The sequence below is a fragment of the Podarcis muralis genome, chromosome 9, assembly GCF_964188315.1.
Source record: "Podarcis muralis chromosome 9, rPodMur119.hap1.1, whole genome shotgun sequence".
Taxonomy (NCBI): Eukaryota; Metazoa; Chordata; class Lepidosauria; order Squamata; family Lacertidae; genus Podarcis; species Podarcis muralis.
In genome coordinates, this window is record NC_135663.1 from 80700488 (window position 1) to 80722260 (window position 21773).

General features: G+C 42.9%; 1 protein-coding gene across 5 annotated transcripts in view; it reads left to right on the forward strand.

Moving 5' to 3' along the window:
- UBE2Q2 (ubiquitin conjugating enzyme E2 Q2) overlaps window positions 1-21773 on the forward strand; it is a 41105-nt gene that overhangs the window by 6376 nt on the left and 12956 nt on the right. For 3 of the 5 annotated variants that reach the window (XM_077934559.1, XM_028742877.2, XM_028742880.2), the window contains exons 2-8: window positions 5986-6090; window positions 10844-10948; window positions 11796-11852; window positions 12770-12907; window positions 13300-13384; window positions 19269-19329; window positions 21033-21123. In XM_077934559.1, coding sequence (XP_077790685.1) covers window positions 5986-6090; window positions 10844-10948; window positions 11796-11852; window positions 12770-12907; window positions 13300-13384; window positions 19269-19329; window positions 21033-21123 — 642 coding nt within the window. Of the gene's footprint in view, window positions 1-5982; window positions 6091-10843; window positions 10949-11795; window positions 11853-12769; window positions 12908-13299; window positions 13385-19268; window positions 19330-21032; window positions 21124-21773 lie in introns of all 5 variants that reach the window. The other 2 variants (XM_028742876.2, XM_028742878.2) reach the window with 1 other exon arrangement.

Below are 21773 nucleotides of genomic sequence, written 5' to 3' on the forward strand. Positions count from 1 at the left end.
TGTGAAGTGGCATAACTCTTTTTGCAGGCTTGCACGTTGGTGCCATACCTTCCTGCAAAGCTGTAAACATTCTAGGAATTCAATGCCACCGGTAAACTGGCAAAGGGTTTTGAGCCAGCAGTCCTATGCACACTTCAAAGTAAGCCTCAGTGAAATTGGTGGAGCTTGTTTCTGATTAAACACAGATAGGATCAGGTTACATGTTGGTTGAAATGGCTGTGTATGGCACTGGGCTTCCATGATGAGTCTTGCTTATTTTGTGGAAGAAGAGGAGACAGTAAGTTCATGCCAACAACCGTTCATTTCTCTGTCCTAAATATGCCCAGGGTGGGAAGGAGCGGTTGTGGTGATGCTGATGGCTTACTGTCATTGTGTAGGAGAAACTGAAAAGGTCCCCGCTTGCTTGCAGTGTGTTAGGACTGTAGTTTTATACAACTAATGCTCAACTTGGCTCAGTGCTGTTTTAATGTGACATGTGATGAAAGTGAGCTCTTTCAGATAGGAGAAACTCAGGATTGTTCTATACAAACATAGAAATTCTAGCCATGTCAAGCTGCTCTGCAGACTAAATATCAACCATCGCTGTTGTAGGAATGCAGAAACTCTGCTTCTCTTTGTGTAGGAGAGGAATCCCTATTGGATCTTAACTGGTTGAGATCCTTTATTCCAGCCTTCCCCAACCTGGTGCCCTCCAGCTGTGTTGGACTTCAGCTTCCATCAGCCTCAGCCAAGGGAGCAATGGAAATCTCCAGCATATTTGGGAATTTGCTAGTTACACTTCTCTTAAGTACTCAAACTGAAGATGTTCTAGCTCCCTGCTTGGCCTTGTCATCTTTCTTATACAGAAAGCAAAAGGTGAACTTTTAATATACTGAAATATTAATCTTTAATGGAGGCATATCCCAATATTTACTCCCACAAATCCATATTGTGAACAATCCTTGAATTGTAGTATACCAGTGGACCATAATGTGTGTCTGATTTGCCCCTAAACATAATTGTAGAACTGGGGTGGGATAGTGTATGATGTCAAATAATAGGCAGAGGACTTGGGGACAAATATTAATTGCTGGTGAAAACTGAAATGGCAGAGATGAGAGTAGTGGTAGCTCCCCGCCCCCTTGTTTTCCTGTTCATCCAGGAATGAGAGAGCTGACAAGTCAGCACTTCACTTAAAAAAAGGCTGCAGGGAACAATGCTGTGATACAGATTATTATTATTATTATTATTATTATTATTATTATTATTATTATTATTATTATTTTAAATCCTGCCTTTACTCCAAGAAACTCAGGTCGGTTCCCCCCGTTTTATCCTTGCAACAACCCTTGGAGTGTAGGTTAGTGACTGGTGCTTGGTCATCTAGTTAGCTTCGTGACTGGATGGGCATTTGAACCCGAGTCTCCCTGGCTGTGTTCCAAGACTTGTCCACTGGCTCATGCCAGTTCTTCCAACCTGATCCAGAAAACAGTGCAAGAAACACATCTGAAACATATTGATGAGGTAGCCATTATTGTTTACTACCACAAATATAAGTTCAGCTCCCTGATTTAAGCAGCCGTAACCATTTATTTGACTTGGATTGTGGTTCTAAACCCATTGAACCAAATTTGGGTTTATTTCTGAGTCAAGGGCCAAGTAAGTGTGCTGACACCATAAACAGGTTTATTATGCTAAAAAGCTTTCACTGTCTGGCAGCCACACTTAACAGCAGGAAGCCCTGTGAGTCCCATGAGGGTCTCAAGAGCGAAAGGAGTCAATAGTCTTGAGGTGCCTGTTGTCCCTCCCCTGCTCCCCCAAGGGGTCTGCGCACTAGAACTTGAGTGCCAGGTCAGGCACCTGCCCTACCTTGGGAAAAGCTGACTTAAGCTGTTCTTGGGACTTCCTTAGCAATGTCAGCGTGCCTTTGGTACAGAGGTGTCGTACTGTTTACAGCAAACAAGATGTACTTTAGCTCATGCTGCTTCAAGAGGGAATTGTCTGTTCTGCCTGGAACTACTGTCCCTGCTACACAGAATTGTGTTTGTATGTGGTCCTTACGCAATAAACAGATGAAGGCGTTGACACACTGGATAATTGAAAATGGCTGTGCCAGCTTGTCATAGGCAGTTAGACTCATTTTATGCCATGGGGTGTAATTCTAATGTTGTGTTCTTTTTTCCATGGCCAGTAAGGCATTTTGGGGCATAGGACTACTGGCAGCAGCTGGCCATCTGAGTCTTTACTGGCCCAGGGTGACTTGCATCATGATCACATAGCCAAAAGTTGGGGAATTAATCTTCTTCCTAAGAGAAGACTCCTGGAGGTAGTTTGTGTGAACCCAAAGGCTTGATAGTTTGTAGGCAGCATCAGTAGTACTATAGAGCTCAGAGTTGCAGTAATTTCCCTTCAGAGGTGTAAAGCAATCTGTAAAAGCTGCCTTGATTGTTTCTGCCCCTACCCCAAAAGAGATATTGGCATATTTATCTATACCTATATTTACCTATACTTGTAGGAAGGGGAGATATTTTCTGCATTCTAAACCTCCTCTGTGGACTGGATTAGGTATTATCAACTTGTTTTTTTGGCTGAAGCCTCTGGGCCTCCATAGAACTGCACAGTGAAGAAATGCAGGTACTGTATTAAATGCAGAGCTCTCTCCCCCGCCTCACTCCAAAGGAAGGAGTGGGCAATTGCTAGCTGATAATAAATATCCATTCATCCTGCCTCTCTTCCACAAGGGAGGGAAGCTAAAGGAGACTTACAGTGTTCACAGTCATTTCCCATCCAAGCACAGACCAGACTCCATATACCGTACCTTCTGACCATAGTTCTAAATTGTCAGACACCCTAAATAGCTCCTGCTTCCTTCAACATGTTTTAATAAATAGCAAGCATCCTGAATCATGGCAGGAATCTTGCAAAATAAAAACTGGTGCCAAGCAACATGACCCATCTGCTTCTAATATAAACAGTGGAACTTGGTGCAACCTATGGCAAAAACTGCATGAATCTGTTCCCTTTTTGAAAACTGCAGACCGTCTTGACTTTTGCTAAGACCTGTGCTAAGCGTTACATGCTTCCTTTAGAGGGTCAGCATTCAAGTAGCAGAAATCCAGTATTAAGGGAAACCAGGAACTCTTTGATCTAAAGGTGTGTAGAACTGTTGGTCATTAGGGATGTTTGTTTTAGAATATGCTAGTTTTGCAGAATAAACATGAGCTTTTGTTATGTCTTCAACGGGGTTTAGTTCTGATAAACAGCAGTTCATTTGTGACTGGGCTGTACAGGAACAGCCTCTGTATAGATATTTCCCTGCACATAGGAAAGCGTCTAAAACTCTTCTTTCTGATCTATTTATTCTTCTGTATGGAGGAGCATTTGATCATTTGGGTCCCCTATCTGCAATCTGATATAATGTATCGCAGAAACAGATTTAGCACATCCATCTGCTGTTTGTGACAAACTTGATAGATGTTTATCATACATATAGTAGCAAGGGAGTGGGGGAAGCAAGTTCACTAACAAAGTAAGGAGAGACCTTCTTGCGCTTGGTCATAATCCATTTTCAGATAGGATTTTTTGAGGATACATAATTAAAATAAAAAATTTCTGTGCACAAGAAGCTGCCCAGTAGCAGACCTGTCTAGCTTGTCTGCTGCTGCTCCCCAGAGTGTTAGACAGAGGCTGCCTTTGAAGATTTTGCAGATTACAAGCACTGAGAACAGTCCTGCTGACCTGGGATTCTCTGCTCCAGTTGCCACATCTCTCTGGAGACAATTGCTTTGTGTCCCATGTGAGCAGCTATTGGTAGATCTTCCACTTCTAGCCGTTAAGATACTGTATGTTAGACCTTTACTAAGGGCCAAATTAGGCATAAGATGTGTGAATGCGTTTGATGCATATTCTTTAGCTGCCAGGGAGTGGGGCCTAGGCAGCATTGGAGCCAGAGTGAGTGGGGTGGATGAGTTTAATTCTCCCTCCCTGACAAAAAGTGGCAGCTCTGAAGGTGCTGTTTGCATGCAGTTTCAAGGGAGCAACCTTTTGTTGTTGGGACAGTGGAAATGTTGAACTTTTCTTCCTTCTCCCCTGTGCTCCCAGTCTGTATTCATTACATTCATGTCAGTCAGGCGTTGTGTCTGGTGTTCTCCTGAGCCTTCTCACTTTGGGGGGTGCCGGTGTCCACAGACTAGCAAACAAGCCTCAAGAGTTGCATTATAAATGAGGGTGAGCCTGGATTGTCTCTTGAATGTGGTACAAAGCCAAGCTACTTTGGTTTTTTTTAAAAGCAAACAAATCTTATTTTAGGTTTGCATTGATTCTTTTCTTTTAGCATTAGGCCTGACATCTCATTTAAGAAGAGTGTGTGTATGTCTGAGATGACATACTTTTCTGATTGGAATTGGGGTTGTTTTTGAGTTCCTTCGAGATAGGTTAGTCCCATATCTTTTTAGCCACGCTTAACCTGTTCAGTTTTTATATAATTACTTACTGGAGTAATTAGTGGCTCAAGTATGGATTCTCCTCCACCAAATTCTGTTTCTCCAGTGAAGGTTTATGTATGGAGAGTATTAATTAGCATTGGGGAGGGTGAAGAAAGAACAAGAGGGAGCGAATTATGCCTGAAAGCTTCATCTGAAATGGAAAGAAGTGTTATATTAATTATTCCTATAAGAAATTTGCTGCCGTGAAAGTAGCCACATTCTGTGTTACCTTAGAAAAACCCTGTTAGGCTGAGGGGACAGTGTTTGGCCCAAGGCCCTTTGAAGAGCTTCATGGCTATCCAGTGATTTTAATCTGTTTCCAGCATCCAAACCTTGCACCAACCCTGCCCTGCTCTGCTCTGGGATTCCTCATGCATTTATTAGTGCCATTTTTGAGCATAGGCTTGTAAATAACCACTCTTCTTGGGATGGGATGAGACCTTGGAGGAGGAGCTCCAGATGGAATGCGTAGTCTCATTTCAAGTTGGAGTCAGCCCCCTTCAAGCTGGATCTGGGATTCACTCCCTATCTCTGCTGCTGCTCTGCTTTCTTTTACAGACCCTCCCCTCCCCTGCTGGAGGGGAAAGGCTTCACCTTGGGGAAGTAGGCAAGAAGCGGTAGAGGGCTCACTTTGACACAGTTCTGAGTATTGTACCAGCCAGACGACAAGGAGTGAAGCAGGCACAATTTTCACTCTTGCTCATTCTCACTAAACCATAGTTTGACTTAGCTTTATGTGCAAACTGAGCTGGAGGCAAGGCCTGTGTGGTACGGTGGTTAACAATATCAAACTAGGTTGAAATCCTCACTCTGTTCTGAAGCTCACTGGGTTACCTCAGGCCAACCTACTTCACAGAATTGTTGTGAGGCTAAAATTAGGAAGGGGAATGTGTTCACAGTTCTTATCTCTTTGGCGGGGGATTAGGACAATGGGGCTCCTGGTGTTCACTGGTATGCTCAAAAAGCCAATGGAGGGGTTGCACATCTCAAATTGGCCAGACGCAAACTGCTTCCTGCTGACTAGCAGGAACACTTACCTTCTGATTTTGACGACAAATTACTACGATATGTAGGCAGGCAATTTTTCACACACACCCTTTGGCTAGTGGCTCATGTGAGCATAATTTGCACAACTGTCTTAGTGACCCTTTCCTAGAAGAAAATGGTTGTAGCCTCAGAAAAAGAAGGAAAAGTTGAGATGGCGGTTGAAGAAGTTGGTGCTTTTTCTTTTCAGGCAATTAGTTAAATCTTCATAGCCAAGTGTGCTCCCTGCTTTGGAAAACAGTTGCCCACTCTACATAATTGACTTTCTGTGTCTGTCTGGAGTTGAGATGGGGAGCTGCAGAGGTCTGCTTTATTGGTTTTTTAAAAAGCATTCTTTCTCTCACCTTGATAATGGGACATACTTTATATTTTAACAAGTGCAGTTCTCCAGAAGCTTTGAAATATGAATGTGTAGTTCAGGCATAATACTTACTTACTTACTTACTTACTTACTTACTTACTTATTTATTTAAAGCAGGAGTCTTATCCCTCTTCATCGCCAATATGGTTCGTGGACTCAGATGACCCCAACTTGACTTCAGTATTGGAGCGTTTAGATGATATTAAAAAAAGCAATACTCTGGTAAGTGATCACCTGTCCTCCTTTGCTTAATCTGGCATTTGGTTATGAACTAGGTATTAGGTCAGAATCCCACAGCCATGCCATTGTTTGGTGGTGCCTTTTTTGTTTTAAGAAAAAATATTGCTTGTGGTTTCACAAGTGGCACTCCTTCACCAGCTGGCCATCTAAAAATATTTGATCTAGAATAGTGTCTCTTTCAGTTTGCAGAAACCATTTATTCACAGCAAAGGCTCATGAAGGGTAACTACCACAAATGTTTTAGCAATTGCAAAAAGCAGAAGCCAGAAAACAAGTGTGCTTTGCGTGGAGAGGGGGGCATGTTATAAATAACAAAATTGTCCATTTGTATGGGAGAAAGCAGGTGGGATTTTTCATGCTTTCCTGTCAAAAATAATTTCTAGATATTGTGACAGTACTTCTTAACACGTAGTGCCAAAACTGAAACTAGTGCTGCCCTCTTTTCTTAGCATAGCTGGCTGTATTATGACTTGCAAGCAGGAGAAGAAGAGCTTCAGAGTGTGATTCCTTCATGCTGCTTTCTCTGACCCAGTTCCCTCCCGTTGTTGTGGGAGTGCAGCTCTCATTGGCCCCAGCTAGCATGACCAATGGTTAGGGATAATATGAATTACACTCTAAAACATGGAGGGCATCAGGTTGGGAAAGGCTTCTTCAAGAAATCATAGTGGTTTCTTGTATTTAGTTTTAAAGCTACCCTGCCTTTACCCGTGACCAAAGCAGAGGGCTGAAGTCCTACTGGGCTTTCCAACGTATGTATTTCTACTACCAATTCTTGAAATCAAATTGGGGGTGTTAACCAAGGGGCAATTCATAATATGCACTATTGGGAAATAATATTTCTTCCTAGCCAAAATTCTTGGCTTGTGGGACTGCTGTCTTCTGGATGGGTGGTATACACATGCAAAGCCCAAGCCACCTTCTTGGCAGCCATGATTTGATGCTAGGTAAAGGTAAAGGTACCCCTGCCCGTACAGGCCAGTCTTGACAGACTGTGGGGTTGTGCGCCCATCTCACTCAAGAGGCCGGGGGCCAGCGCTGTCCGGAGACACTTCCGGGTCACGTGGCCAGCGTGACATCGCTGCTCTGGCGAGCCAGAGCCGCACACGGAAACGCCGTTTACCTTCCCGCTAGTAAGCGGTCCCTATTTATCTACTTGCACCCGGGGGTGCTTTCGAACTGCTAGGTTGGCAGGTGCTGGGACCGAGCAGCGGGAGCGCACCCCACCGCGGGGATTCGAACCGCCGACCTTTCGATCAGCAAGCCCTAGGCGCAGAGGCTTTTACCCACAGCGCCACCCGCATCCCTGATTTGATGCTACAGTCCCAAAAATCTTAACCATGGGAATTCTGGAGCAGCAGTAGGATGGTAGAGCATCTAGAAACAGGTGTTGCTGCTGCTTCCCTTACTTGGCTGCTTTTAGGAAGGAGACGTCTTCTGATGCTTTGGATTAGTGTTCCAGTTGATATCATTTACACGTCCCTGTTGGTGAGGATGAGAGAGAGAGAGAGAGAGAGAGAGAGAGAGAGAGAGAGAGAGAGAGGGGAGTCTAAGCAGTGTGTTGGAGTTGATCACAAGTTATAATATAAAAAGAAGTATAGCAATAATAGCATTCCAGAAAGAAGGTTACAACTGGAAAATCTATTAAATGATATTTAGTATTTATTGGCAAACTCCTTCATGATTTAATTTTGTTCCAAGACATCAAGAAGGCTCTCCAGCTGCTCATGAGCATAGATTCTGTTTTGCTGGAGTCTCTTGTAATGAGCAATGTTTACCATTCTCAGGGTTTGCCAGCACTGTGAAGCCAGTTGAGCTGAAAACATTTGAGACACATCCTGCTTCATAGTATCCTGAATTGTCTATAGATCCACAGCAACGTAGTAGTACCAGATGTTACTGTCGCTCTTACTCTGCACTCCTGGAGTTTAAACACTTTTGGTTAAACATTTTCCAGTCTGTAACTGCTTCATACTGCATCTTAAATCTGAACTGTGGACTATCGATAAGTGTAACATGTTTTAGACCAATGCATACAGTATTGCGTAGGACATCTAATGCTGATGTGTAGATGTGACATCAGGGTTCATGTGTCCATTGCCAGGCAGGCGGGATAGGCTGTTCTAAAGATGAGATGTTGGGGCATCTGCTTAAGTTTCTTCGTGCATATTTTGAATAAGAATAGATTACAAAAATCAAAGGGTCTGGGCTAGACTCGCTGTTAGGCTTTACAGCTTCAGATGAGTTGGAAAGAGTCCTGATGCAGCAGCAAGCTCATCTGGAAAGTTGTGTTTTCAGAAACAGTTCCAAGAAAGATAACTATAACATTTTGGCATTATTATCCCAGATTCGCCTTGTTGGACCTGTACTAGTTCTGCCTCTTTCAAGGCTGCCTGGAAGGTAGCTGGTTCTAAATAGGAGCAAGCGACACTGTTCATTCCTACCCATGAGTGCATTATGCTTTCTGCATCCAACAATTCTATGCTTGTTTCCTAGCCTGTGGCTTCATCTGCTGCTTAATAGCATCCCACAATAGAGCCACATTTCCTGGTTATCTAAGGTTGCTGGGCAGGGAAGGATGTGACCAACTTTCTACGACATGAGTTTGTAGCTCAAACTGGGGCCTTAGCTAGTTCTGCTTCTGTAAGCCAAGCATGTTACCTTCCCAAGCAAGTGTTGGTAGAGGCCCTGCCTTGACCTAGAGATCCAGAAGCTTTAATTCTCCCTCCTCTGTCTGCCATGCTCTGCATACAGTCGTACCTTGGAAGTCGAATGGAATACGTTCTGGAAGTCCATTTGACTTCCAAAACGTTTGAAAACCAAATCACGGCTTCGCCAATCAGAAGCCATGGAAGCCCCTTCAAACGTTCAGGTTCGAAAAGGACATTCGCAAACCGGAACAATCATTTCTGGGTTTGCGGCGTTCAGGAGCCAAAACGTCTAAGTTTCAGTGAGTTCGACAACCAAGGTACAACTGTACTGAAATTTAATTGATTTGCCTGCTAGAATCCTATGCTATAGTTAAAATCTACTGAGGGGGACTGTTTGGGTTGCAGAAGCCAGTGCCTTCTGTTGGTTGCTTAAGCATTTAACAGTAGCTGGTCATTATTTCTCCACAGTAAAAATGAGGAGTTGAAACCTGCTCACTCTTATTTAAAAAGGAGCTTCGGGTGCTTGGGGAAACAGTGGCACTGCACGACAAAGCCAGACTTGACATGGGGTCTTATGGATGCCACTAAATCTGCCTTGTTGTTTAATGGGCTAATCCTAAAGAAGTCTGAAAAACCTTGAAAGTAAATCATACTTGATACAGTGGGATAGAACTATCTAGTAAGCATGCGTAGGGTTGCAGCTTTAACATTCATAAAGAATTACACAGTAAGTGCTGTACATTTTGCCCAAACAAAAATCTGCAAATCGGTCTAATAGATCTTTCATTGACACTTCCACGCTGAATGTGCAATTCCTAAACCTGTCTTTGAATGGAGGGGTATTTAAAGGGAAACAGCATTTTGCAGGCTAAAAATAGTATCCTATGGGCTCTGAGCAGGGTGTCAAGAAGCAAAACACTGATGTATTGCCCAAGATCCATAGGTGGTCACAGGTGGTCATGTTATTCCCAGCTGTTAATCTGTGCTACCATAGGTGCAAAACTCAGGTTACATGTAGCTTATTGGGAGACAAAATTCTGTCTGTTTTGGGCTGCCGCCAGCAAATGGATCCTCTCCTCTTGCCCTTACTTAACACTTGATAAAAACTAGGAATTGTGTGTATGTGGTAAAAGTAAAAGCACTTAAGGCCCAGATGAATAGGTGCTTTGAGTGTGTGTGTGAGTGTGTGTGTGTGTAAAAGTGGTAATTTTCATAGGGCTGGAAGGAAGTGCAATTGCCAGGCCAAGGCAGAATGCTCTGCAGAGCAGGACACCTGATCCGGGCAGCAAAGGGCTGGAGTAAGCAAGGTGTTCCATTTCCAGGGTCTTGCAGGACAGGTGGGTCCGGATGGCACAAGCCACAGAGAAAATTTATTCCTGGTACCAAATATTCTGTCAGACACCGAATTTCTATAAATTTATTTCTGTAAACAAACTAGATGTTTGTTAGTTTTTGAAGCATATGCCTAATGAGTCTGTCTGTTCCGGTGCAGTTAAGACTAGGGCTGGGTGATGTCTGGTTTTCAACATCATGATATATCAGCAGCTGAATACTGAAATATGCTGATATATCACAATGTCTGCAAAGCCATTGCCTTGAGTCCTACCCTCCAAAGCAGGAGAAAACAAGCATGCTCTCTCTTCCCTATGACAGTCCTTGAGATATTTGAAGATAGCTAACACATCTCCTCTCTGTCTCCTGTGCGTATGGAACTCTGATACATCATGGAGAAGGGTTCAAGCGAATCCTTGTCTCTGATGTGCACACTTCAATGCTCAGGGTATGTGCTTTCAATTGAGCAGTTCCTCCAGGTGGTGCTGGCAGGTCAAGAGGACCGTTCTGCGTGCCCTCCCAGAATAGCTGGATAGATACAAGATGGAGGCTGTTGCTTTATTAATCTGAGTACCAGGAAATCTAAGACTTAACAACTTATAGCCTTTGTATATTATAGGGTTTATTATAGTCATTTGTTTAAGAGGTGGGTATCCTCTTTGTTGGGCACAGGATTCAGGGCACAGCACGGCAAACTTTCATTCAAATAAAACATGAGAACAAACCATTCACAAGCCATTTTACTTGTTTTGTAGCTTCTCCAACAGTTGAAACGATTGATATGTGACCTCTGCAGACTATATAATCTTCCTCAGCATCCTGATGTTGAAATGTTAGATCAACCATTGCCGACCGGCCAGGTAAATCCTAATGTTCCTCTGACTCACAGGTGCTAATGGGTCTGCTTGATGTTTGGGCTGTGGGCACAGATTATTGAACCCCCCTTAAGCATGCTGCTGACCAGACATAGGAGTGCAACATGGGTTATCTTTTGTGGTGTGTAAAGGTGACTAATTCACAAATCATTTCTATGCAGAGCAAGTGGTACTCATTGTCTTGTTAAGGAAAACAACATTCCTCATTGTTTGAGATGAGTATTGTGTTTATCTTTGTGATGGAACAAAGCAGGGTAGGCTTATAAAGAACTTTTAGGTTCTGCTGCTTAGTCAGTTCCAATGAAAGCTTTCCTGTCTTCTTGTTCCTCCCTTACATGCAAGATGCTTACTCTCCTCCAGCTTTAAGAAGCTGACTGTGGCCTTCGTAGCGCTGCCTCATTGAGAATTTAATCTCTCGCCACTAGACACCTCTGTTTCTAATGTTTTTTCCAAAACTGATAGTTCTTTATCCAAGTGCAGTCAGTGTGTGCATATGTTTGCATCTTTGTGTGTGCTTCTTTATAGCTCATAAGCTCAATTCCTATTTTCAGTAATGGTGTTTAGCATTTGTAACATGCTTTTGAGTGTTCAAAGCATATAATGTGCATTATCTTGTAAACCCTACGGGACGAAACCTCCCTGAAAAGTAAGCGAGTGTTGTTACTGGGAATGGGGTGCTCAAGCTAGCATGTGTTGTGGCCATCTAGTGAGATTATAGCAGAGGTCGAATTTAAACTGACTCAGCCTCTTGGCCGCTAGCATACTTTTTCTTTTCTTTCTTTTTTAAACTGAAAGTGATAGTAACAAAGAATCTGATTTTGTTCTGTTCCAGAATGGAACAACGGAAGAGGTTACATCAGAAGAAGAGGAGGAGGAAGATATGGGTGAAGTATGTCTGTGTGCGCACCTGTGCACGCACGTCTGCATGCACGCGCATGCTTTCCTTGTAGTAGTAGTAGTAGTAGTAGTAGTAGTAGTAGTAGTAGTAGTAAATAAATTTATTATTTATATCCTGCCCATCTGGCTGGGTTTCCCCAGCCACTCTGGGCTGCTCCCAATCGAATATTAAAAACACAATACAGCATTAAACATTAAAAACGTCCCTAAACATGGCTGCCTTCAGATGTCTTTTAAAAGTAGGATAGTTGCTTATTTCCTTGACAACTGATGGGAAGGTGTTCCACAGAGCAGGCGCCACTACTGAGAAGGCCCTCTGCCTGGTTCCCTGTAACCTCACTTCTCGCAGGGAGAGAACCGCCAGAAGGCCCTTGGAGCTGGACCTCAGTGTCTTTGTTATTCTTATTCTGGCTTCTATCATTCTTGAATCTGTCTAGGGAAGGAGGAGTGGAAACCATGGGGAATCAATTGAAGATCTGCCCTCCTAAAGTTCAATAACCCTTCTGTGTGCAATCCTTAGCCCACCCAAACAGCATTGTGCATATCTGTCTGACTCCCAGGGACCCTGCAGTAGAGCTTCCCTTCGCTCCTATGCACTCTCCTCCCTGTGTGCATATTCTGTTTGCAGCCTGAGATAACTGGGTTCAAAGCAACGGGGGGCTTGTGCTTCCCTTTCACCTGATCCAATAGTGCACATTTAGGGCAGGGTGAGAGAAACAGCCATGAAGTCTCAATTGCTTTTGTAAGCATTTTGCCAATGAGATACACCCGCATTTTTGCCCTTGCTTGTGTTCTCCCCCATCCCTGCCCTGTATGAGAAACCCTGACTCATGCAAAGCACTAAGGCACATGAATTTTGCTTTTGTTGGCCTTGTTCTTCTTAAGTAGTATAGTAATTTTGTCTTGTAGGATATTGATCTGGATCATTATGATATGAAGGAGGAAGAACCTGTTGATGGAAAGAAGACAGAGGATGATGGCATTGAGAAAGAGAACCTGGCAATCCTAGAAAAAATTCGAAAGAGTCAAAGGCAAGACCACCTAAATGTAAGAGGCAATTAAACAAATAAGAGCATGCTGTAGAATGCATACAGCATTTCATTTTCTGCACCGTTTCTTGCAGGAATGTATGTACTTTTAGCACACTTCCATAAATTTCATAGCTATATTGGGAGTTATAATGTTACAGTCTCTCCATTCTTTCTGTGTATGTACTTATTCTACTTACACATATAGAAAGAATTTAAATCACGTTACCAAAAATGTACTGTTTTTTCTACCTTCCAACTTGTTAAATATTTAAAATTAGTGTACTAAATGATTGTGCCAGTTTTTCAATATTGATCATTCGTAGTCTTCTTTTAAACAGCCTTTTAATGGCCCTGGTACTGTTCTTTTAAGAGTTTTATCAAATCAAGCTACCCTTAACTTATTTTTAGGGTGCAGTCTCTGGGTCTGTCCAGGCTTCAGATCGACTTATGAAAGAACTCAGGGATATCTATAGGTCGCAGAGTTACAAGTCAGGTAAGTATCTGCATCTTTTATGAGCAAAATCATAACGTTCTATTCTGATCTGGGCTATGATATGCAAAATTAAGGCTGCAATCCTATATAATGTATGGCAGGGGTGGCCATTGTGGTGCCTTTTGCCATGCTGAGTGGGGCTGTTGGGAGTTGGAGTCCAAAACATCTGGAGGGTGTCAGGGTGGCTGCACTTGATGTAGAGTAGACTTGCTTGTGCTGAACTATCTGGGACATAGCTATGAGTAGACATGCATAGATTTCCGTTGTAAATGTGCCCAAATCTGAAACTGAGTAAGTGGCTTGTTTTGCCTTCTTTCCTAGTGTCTGTGCTATCAGATTCTGAGCTATTCCTCTGTTGCACTCAGTTCGGCATTCATACTTTTAAGAATTTTTTTTTAATGAAATTATAAACGTTGTGCACTTTATCAAAGTGTCTCAGGTGAAATACTAAACAACCATCAAACAGTTTGAAATCTGTGTTAAGTAAAGAAAGCACAAATACCCTCAAATTTCACAGTCCTGTCCACCAGTCACAGGACTCCCTCTCTAAATCAAAAATCAATTGCAAATTCCCACACAGAAAGAAAGTGTGGGAAACCCCAGCTTTTATCTGAAGAGTGTAATATCTAGTCTGTCTCTGTATTTGCTTACAAATGGCCTGGCCTTGAAAATGCTTTTCCTGAGAAAACCATTCTCCTTGTCTCTTGTTAATCAAATCACAGTTGACCGTTTACTCTCCCAGTTTACCAGAAAGTCCTTGTGTTGCATTCCTAGTATGTACTCCACATTCTGCAGGTCTAAATCACCAGTTGATTTCCTCCACCTCTCATGGCTGCTGCGTATTTTAAAGGCAGCACTCCCTAACTTTGCGTATGAGGGGTGAAGGCGGAAATTTTCTGCCATTGCGCTCTCGCTCTCTCTCCTTAACACAGAGTTAAAACCTTGTTCAAAGACTACAGCATGATCCTTCCAATATAATACAACAAGTTGTGCAGAATCCTTCAGTTCCCTATGTTTATTATCATATATGACACTGGCATGCTCCAGGGCTTTTGCCCTATGTTCTCTTGAGAAGAATTGTGCATTTACTTGGTAAACAAATGCTTGTAGATTTTCTCCTATAGATCAGCACAGCCAGCCAATTATCTGACTGTCCTCTTCATTCTGTACGTAGTTCAGTTCCTGAAATAGCACAGTAGAGGCGTAAGACATTGTTTGAGCTACCCCCATATTGAGTTTTAAGGCTTCTTTTCAGTAGTGATTTTTTCACAAGGTCAGGCTGTGTCTAGGAGCCTCAGTGGCATTCATAGGGTGTTAATACTGAGCACAAAACCAGGCATTTGGTGCTGGCAAAGCTGTATACATCTGAGTGTGTCCTTGCAGCTGCAGAAATATCACAAGGGTTCCCAGAGGCTGTCAAAAACTGGCCTTTTGCGCTTCTATGAGAGTTTGAATTGGGTGGCTAAAAAGCCACCTAAAAAGGGTAGCTAGATTTTTAAAATTTTATCCAGACATCTTTACTGAAAGATCAAAAAGTACATACTTATATGTGCACTAAACATGACGAGACATAAATAAAAGAGAGAAAAAGAGAAACAGCACCCCTGTAGAAGGGAAAATAAAGGGGGGAGGGGAGGAAACCCAAAATTATACTTTACAAAGTTGTTATTGTACTCCACCAGATCTTAACCTATTACACTATTTGTAAGAATGGATTCCAAATATCATTGAATTTGTCCATGGCAAGTCTGTGTTTATATGCAAGTTGTTCTTACGTGGCGAGTTTGTATAAGTCTTCAATCCAATCGTAGAAGGGAGCAGCATTTTAATTTTTCCAATTCTTCAGTATCCGTCTTTTAGCTGTGGTCAGGGCACGGAGAGTCCACTCATATTGTCCTTTCGTAGGGTTCCATGTGCTTGAAAATATTCAAGAGGATACTTTGCTCTGTAAATGTAAGGTTGTTCCATACAGTTCTGTTGATGGTTACAGTTACCTTCTGCCAAAAATATGTCAGTATAGGACAATGAAATAACATATGTTTTAGAGAAGTATTATCCCTATTGCATTTCCAACAGTTAGATACCTTAAACAGCCCGAAAAGGGTAGCCAGAATAACTGGAAAGTGCAGCCCACTGAAGATACGGAAAGAAGGAGAGGCTTTTGTAGAGTAATACTTGGATTTATTGAACTGAGCTTTGAGTCTTCTTAATGGATATTGACAAAAAAGGTAATTTAAATTAATTGCACACATTTTTAAAAAATTACTCTTTGAAATATGATTCATGTTTGTAGGTGGCTTTAATTTCTTATATTAGATTTGAACACTTGTGCTAAGATTTTATTAACAAGAGATATGAAATGGGAGTATAAGAGTGGGGGGAAAGGTTGCTATAACTTATATAATGGCATTGCTTTCAGGGATTATACATCTCTGCGGGATTTAGAAACTTAAAAACCCTTTGAAATTAAGAAAGTTTTTTAATAAGCCTTAAAAGGAGCCAGGATTTTCCCGAGGGTCCCTGCCTGTCATAAAATCATGGAATTGTAAAGTTGGAAATAACCCCAAGGGTCATCTAGTCCAACCCCTTGCAATGCAGGAATCTCAACTAAAGCATCCATGACAGATGACCATCCAGCCTCTGCTTTCTAGTTACTCTCTCTAGTTTTCGACTTAAATGTGTCTAGCTCTGGAATAAAGACTATCGAGATGCATTGCATCTGCTTTTAATAAGGCTTGCATGGTACTTGTGCTTCCTGGGGTGTTCCTGGTTTCATTTCATGTCTGGGGACTTACTTATCCGTGCTAGAAAGAATGCATCCTTAAGACGCGGCATTCTTAATCAGTGCCAGGGTGTTTGCTATCTATAGATATAAGCCCTTGCCACACAGTTAGCTAGTAATCCCGAGGTAGTGTGTTGTATTTGCTCTTACGAAAGGCCCCCATATGAACCGGTGCACCTTGGAATAGAAGTGGCTTGAGAGTGGAGCTTCTATCAGCTGTGCATTTTGACAGTCTCCAGATGCTTCATCTTCAGACTGTATCTGAGCTGAGCTGGAGATAACAGTGAAATATTCACAAAATGGAAGGATTCTTGCTTTTAGGGGCCTGGCCAGCCTAATTAAAAATACAGGAGTAGTGCTTCTGGCGTCCCACCTCCACTAAAGTTCCCAGTTCATTTTCCCACCTTGACCACAAATCCGCTCTTCCCTCTATAGCTGAGATGGGGAACCTGTGTCCCTCCAGATATAGTTTGGGGCTGATGGGAATTGGGAGCCCAACATCAGCTGGAGGGCCACAGAATTCCCATCCCTGCTCTAGAGCGCCTAGGTAGATGCAACCATTCTTGGAAGTTCAAAAGATGGCAGCCCAGGAAGACAACCCACAAACAAGGGAGTTGTCTGCTGATCATTTGCATAGTGGACCATTATATGTATCGACTGGTGGTTCGGCTTCCTATGCCTGCCCTTTGAATTAATTTGTTGTTTATTTGTTTAAAATTTGGAACATTAATAAAAATCATTTGGGGGGGAAATGCCATGCCTGTTCAAGGAGGCCTGCTGCAGTCATTTGTTTGGGTGGGTGTGGGATGAACCAGTGCAATCTTGCATAGACAAAATCCTTCATTTCTTTAAATAATCTTTCAACCACTCGATGCCTCTGCAACTCTGTTTCCTTTAATCCTTAACCAGTTTTTATGGGAAACTTAGTTTTACAGAAACTCCCTTCCCAAACTCTTCTCCTCGCCCCAAGTGTAATCTTGTGTTCTACTAAGGCCAACAGAGATCAGAAAAGGCAACTGTAAGGCATGATGGCACTGGCAAGAACTGCAAGTGCTGCTCCTGAATCACTGCCTTCTTCTATGCATTTGTAAGCCATTCTTCACTAAGGGAACCTAGCAGCCCCTTGCTCTGGTTATCTCCCTCTTGGACTCCTGCAATGTGCTCTACGTGGGGCTACCTTTGAAGGTGACCCGGAAACTTCCAGCTAATCCAGAATGTGGCAGCTAGACTGGTGATGGAGTGGCCACCAAGACCACATAACACCGGTCTTGAAAGACCTACTTTGGCTCCCAGTATGTTTCTGAGAACAATTCAAAGTGTTGGTACTGACCTTGAAAGCCCTAAACGCTTGGCCCAGTATCCCTGAAGAAGCATCTCCAGCCCGGACACTGAGGTCCAGCGCCGAGGGCCTTCTGGTGGTTCCCTCACCGTGAGAAGTGAGGTTACAGGGAACCAGGCAGAGGGCCTTCTCAGTAGTGGTGCCAGCCCTTTGGAATGCCCTCCCATCAGATGTCTTCTAAAAGTCAGATAGTTACTTCCTTGACACCTGAAGGCAGCACTGTTCAGGGAGGTTTTTAATGCTTGATGTTTTATTGTGCTTTTAATTCTGTTGGGAGCCGTCCAGAGTGGCTGGGGAAACCCAGCCAGATGGGCGGGGTATTAATTATTTATTTATACCCCAGCCGCTCTGGACGGCTCCCAGATATTACTATTATTGCTTGAGCAGGCAGAGAGAGGCCTGCCTACTTTTCGCATCATAATCGCAACTGCTAAGACCCTACTTTTTATTATTTGTAAGTCATTTTAAACTAACTAGGAGATTTGCCTCTAGAGAGAGCATCTCTCCAGGACTTTCTTCTTTAGCTGGGGCTGGCAACATAGACTGTTTGGCACTGGAAAGACTGCATAAACTGGCTAAATTTTGTAGCTTCTTCTATTAATGCAAATGCAGGAAAGAAACTGGATGGGATTTTCCTGGCCTTTTTCTTTGCTTTATCTTCTCTTCCACATATTTGTGTGTGGCATTTTGAAAGCCACAGAATTCCCTCGTTTTAAAAATACATTCTTGGGGATTTTCTATATGCTTATTTGCCTGATTCAGCAGCAGGTGCTGCTCCGGGAACCTCAGCGGATGTGTCTGCTTGCAGATCAGCTGGGACAGGGGTCAGCAACCCGCGGCTCCAGAGCCGCATGTGGCTCTTTTACACCTTTGCCGCGGCTCCAAGGCGGATACTAGCGAGGGGAGGAGGTGCATTGTGTGCCCCGACACTCCCCACTGTGGCGGGCGCTGTACTGGCTGTGACGTCGCATGGGGACGGTGCGTGCGTTAGTCACGCAGAGTCCCGACATCACCTTCCCGCCCGCTGTCAGATCGGAGGGCAGCGGCACGCATGCAATGGTTTTGCGGCTCCCAGGTTTTTTTTCTTCGGAAACGGGTCCAAGTGGCTCTTTTTGTCTTAAAGGTTGCAGACCCCTGAGCTGGGAGAAGGCGCAGTCATTCAATATGTGTGCAGTTGCTGCCGTTAGAGTGTTGCTGTTATTATTTTTACTGAAGGTGCAAGTAGAATGAATCAATAAGCTCTTTCCCTGAGACATTCTCTGCAAGCTGTTCTTTCCTGCAGCAGGAGGTTTCCCTGGTGTGAATTTCTGCTGCAAAATAGAGGAGAGTTTATGGAGGAAAGGTGGGGAAAGAGTAATGGAAACCCTAACTTGTCGTGGAAAAAGGCTGCAAGAGGTTGTCCAGGCACATATAATTCATGGTACTGTAAATAGTGTCAAAACAGATGCTGTAGGTTTTCTGAAGCTAGGCACATGTGGAGCCAGTCAGTCTTGTAATGGAGGGTATTAGGAGCGCCATGTAGGAGCAAGATATAATTTTGCCCTCAGATACAAAGGTAGGATTGCTCTTATTAGTGAAGTTCTGCTTTCATCCAAACAGCTCTGTGCTGCTGAGGAAAAGAGAGGACCTTGCTCATTCAGAACTCAGCATCTCTTTGCATTCAACCTTTGTGGAGTTCCAGATCGCTATCTTGGGTTTGGGTGTGGGTGTGTTTTCTAGTAACAACGGAAGCAAGCCACTCTTTTCATTTCCATTTTCTGCAGGGATTTATTCAGTGGAACTTGTAAATGACAGCCTATATGACTGGCATGTAAAACTTCTAAGGTAAGTTCACTTTTCCCCACCCCAACACTGTGCTAAATCAGTGGTTTTGCTATTGATGGATAGCTGGGTTGGTGGATGAAGGTGCATGATGATAATAATTTGATGTCCGCACCTAGGAAAGTTGTATACTGTGTTGCAGATTAGCATATTTGCTTAAGGTTAGGGTTGTCACTCTAGACTTTTTTGTAGCTCTAATTGGCTAGGTCACTTGATTAGCCAGTGCATCTCTTTTAAAAAACAGACTTTTAAGTGCTTATAAAACTGCCGAGGGCTGATACTCCTGCAGGAGAGGCATTCCTTCCTGTGTCACGTAAATCAGTCCCCATTGTGACGCAGTGTACAGTGGTACCTTTAATTCTCAAATTTAATTAGCTCCGTAAGTCTGTTCCAAAACTTTTTACAATCTAACAAGATAATTGATCCATAAAATGAAAGCAATAATCAATGTTCTGTACTATAAAATAAATAAGACAGTATTGTAGGTGATAAAAATTAAAATTATTTTTTTTCTTGCCTGCACTGATGATAGTCATTGTTTGGAGGGGGGGGGCTTTTATCCATTTCCACAGTCACACAATCAATCAATCAATCAATCAATCATAAAATGAAAAACAAGCCACAGTCACAAAAATGAAAAAGCCACACAAACAAAAAAGCAAAAAATAGCAAAAACAAAAGCACCAAATATCACCTCAGAACACTGCAATCAGAAACAGAAGGCTCTAATTATGGTAGGGGCAGGCCTTAAATTAGCTGCTCAATGATGCAAATGGAATGAAAAAAGCCTTTATTACGATGGGGGGGGGGGGCTTAAATTTGCTGCGCAAGGGTAAAACGGGATGAAAAAAGCCTTAATTACTATGCAAAGGACTCAAATTAGCTGCGCAACAGTGAAAACAGAAGCTCAGGAGCACGTTCGGCTTCTGGGGCAAAGTTTGAAAACCGGAACACCTACTTCCGGGTTTGCAGCATTCGAGTTCTGAGTTGTTCGGGAACTAAGCTGTTTGAAAACTGAGGTACCACTGTATATTGTCTAAGCCTTGTTTTTATCCATACAAGAGGTGCTAAACAAGGCGCAGCAGCCCTGAATGCTGCACCTCATCTATTCTCCTCCTCACCCAAAAACCCCTTCCTCCTCCCCAAGGCTACAAATTGTTCCTTATACATTTCAATAAATACATAAGGAGCATTTCAAACTGCTTGCTATTTATCTAACAGGTTTATAAACTGTTCTCAAGAAAGAATTCTTCCAAAAACAGTTTTAAAAATATGCACCAAAACATAAAGAAAATAAAAATTTTAAACTGTTAATTAACATCCATCTTTAAGAATGCAAAGTCTAGAGACTTGGTGGGCATTTTTTTTAATTAAGTCATACATTCTTTGAGATTCCTGTGAAACAGAGAGTCTTAGGATATGGAATCTGTTCCTCAAGACTCCTAAGTCTGCAGCTGATGTGCAGGAATATTCCCTATTCTCTGATGACTCCAGCACTGCCCTCCAGAGAAACACTTGCCTGCAGCCAGGATGTTCATTAGGACCCTTAACTGCAGGTGAGCCACACCCTGTAAACAGCTGGCCTTTCGTTCTGAAGGAAATGCTTCACTCAGCATGGCACGGCCTAGTTGTTTGCGAAAGGTAGTGACAACCACTCAGAACTGAGCGACTCAATCCTTCTGCTTTTCCTCATTCTCCTTTGGCAGGGTTGATCCTGACAGCCCTTTGCATAGTGATCTTCAAGTCTTAAAAGAAAAAGAAGGTGTAGAATATATTTTGCTCAACTTCTCTTTTAAGGTAAGAGGAAAATAGTATCCAGTGTGTGAAAAAAATAGTTAACGAGAATTATGTTCTTTAATTTTATTGAGTCTAAAGAAGCTGGTAAAATGCGGTCTTGATTATGCTACCACTCAGTGGATTTGTAACTGGCTGACTGACCGAACCCAAAGGGTGCTCATCAATGGTTCCTCTTCATCCTGGAGAAGAGTGACTAGTGGGGTGCCACAGGGTTCTGTCTTGGGCCCGGTCTTATTCAACATCTTTATCAACGACTTGGATGATGGACTCAAGGGCATCCTGATCAAATTTGCAGATGACACCAAACTGGGGGGGGGGGGGGGCGGCTAACACCCCAGAGGACAGGATCACACTTCAAAACGACCTTGACAGATTAGAGAACTGTGCCAAAACAAACAAGATGAACTTTAACAGGGAGAAATGTAAAGTATTGCACTTGGGCAAAAAAAATGTGAAAAGGATCTAGGAGTCTTGGTTGACCACAAACTTGGCATGAGCCAACAGTGTGACGCGGCAGCTAAAAAAGCCAATGCAATTCTGGGCTGCATCAATAGGAGTATAGCATCTAGATCAAGGGAAGTAATAGTGCCACTGTATTCTGCTCTGGTCAGACCTCACCTGGAGTACTGTGTCCAGTTCTGGGCACCACA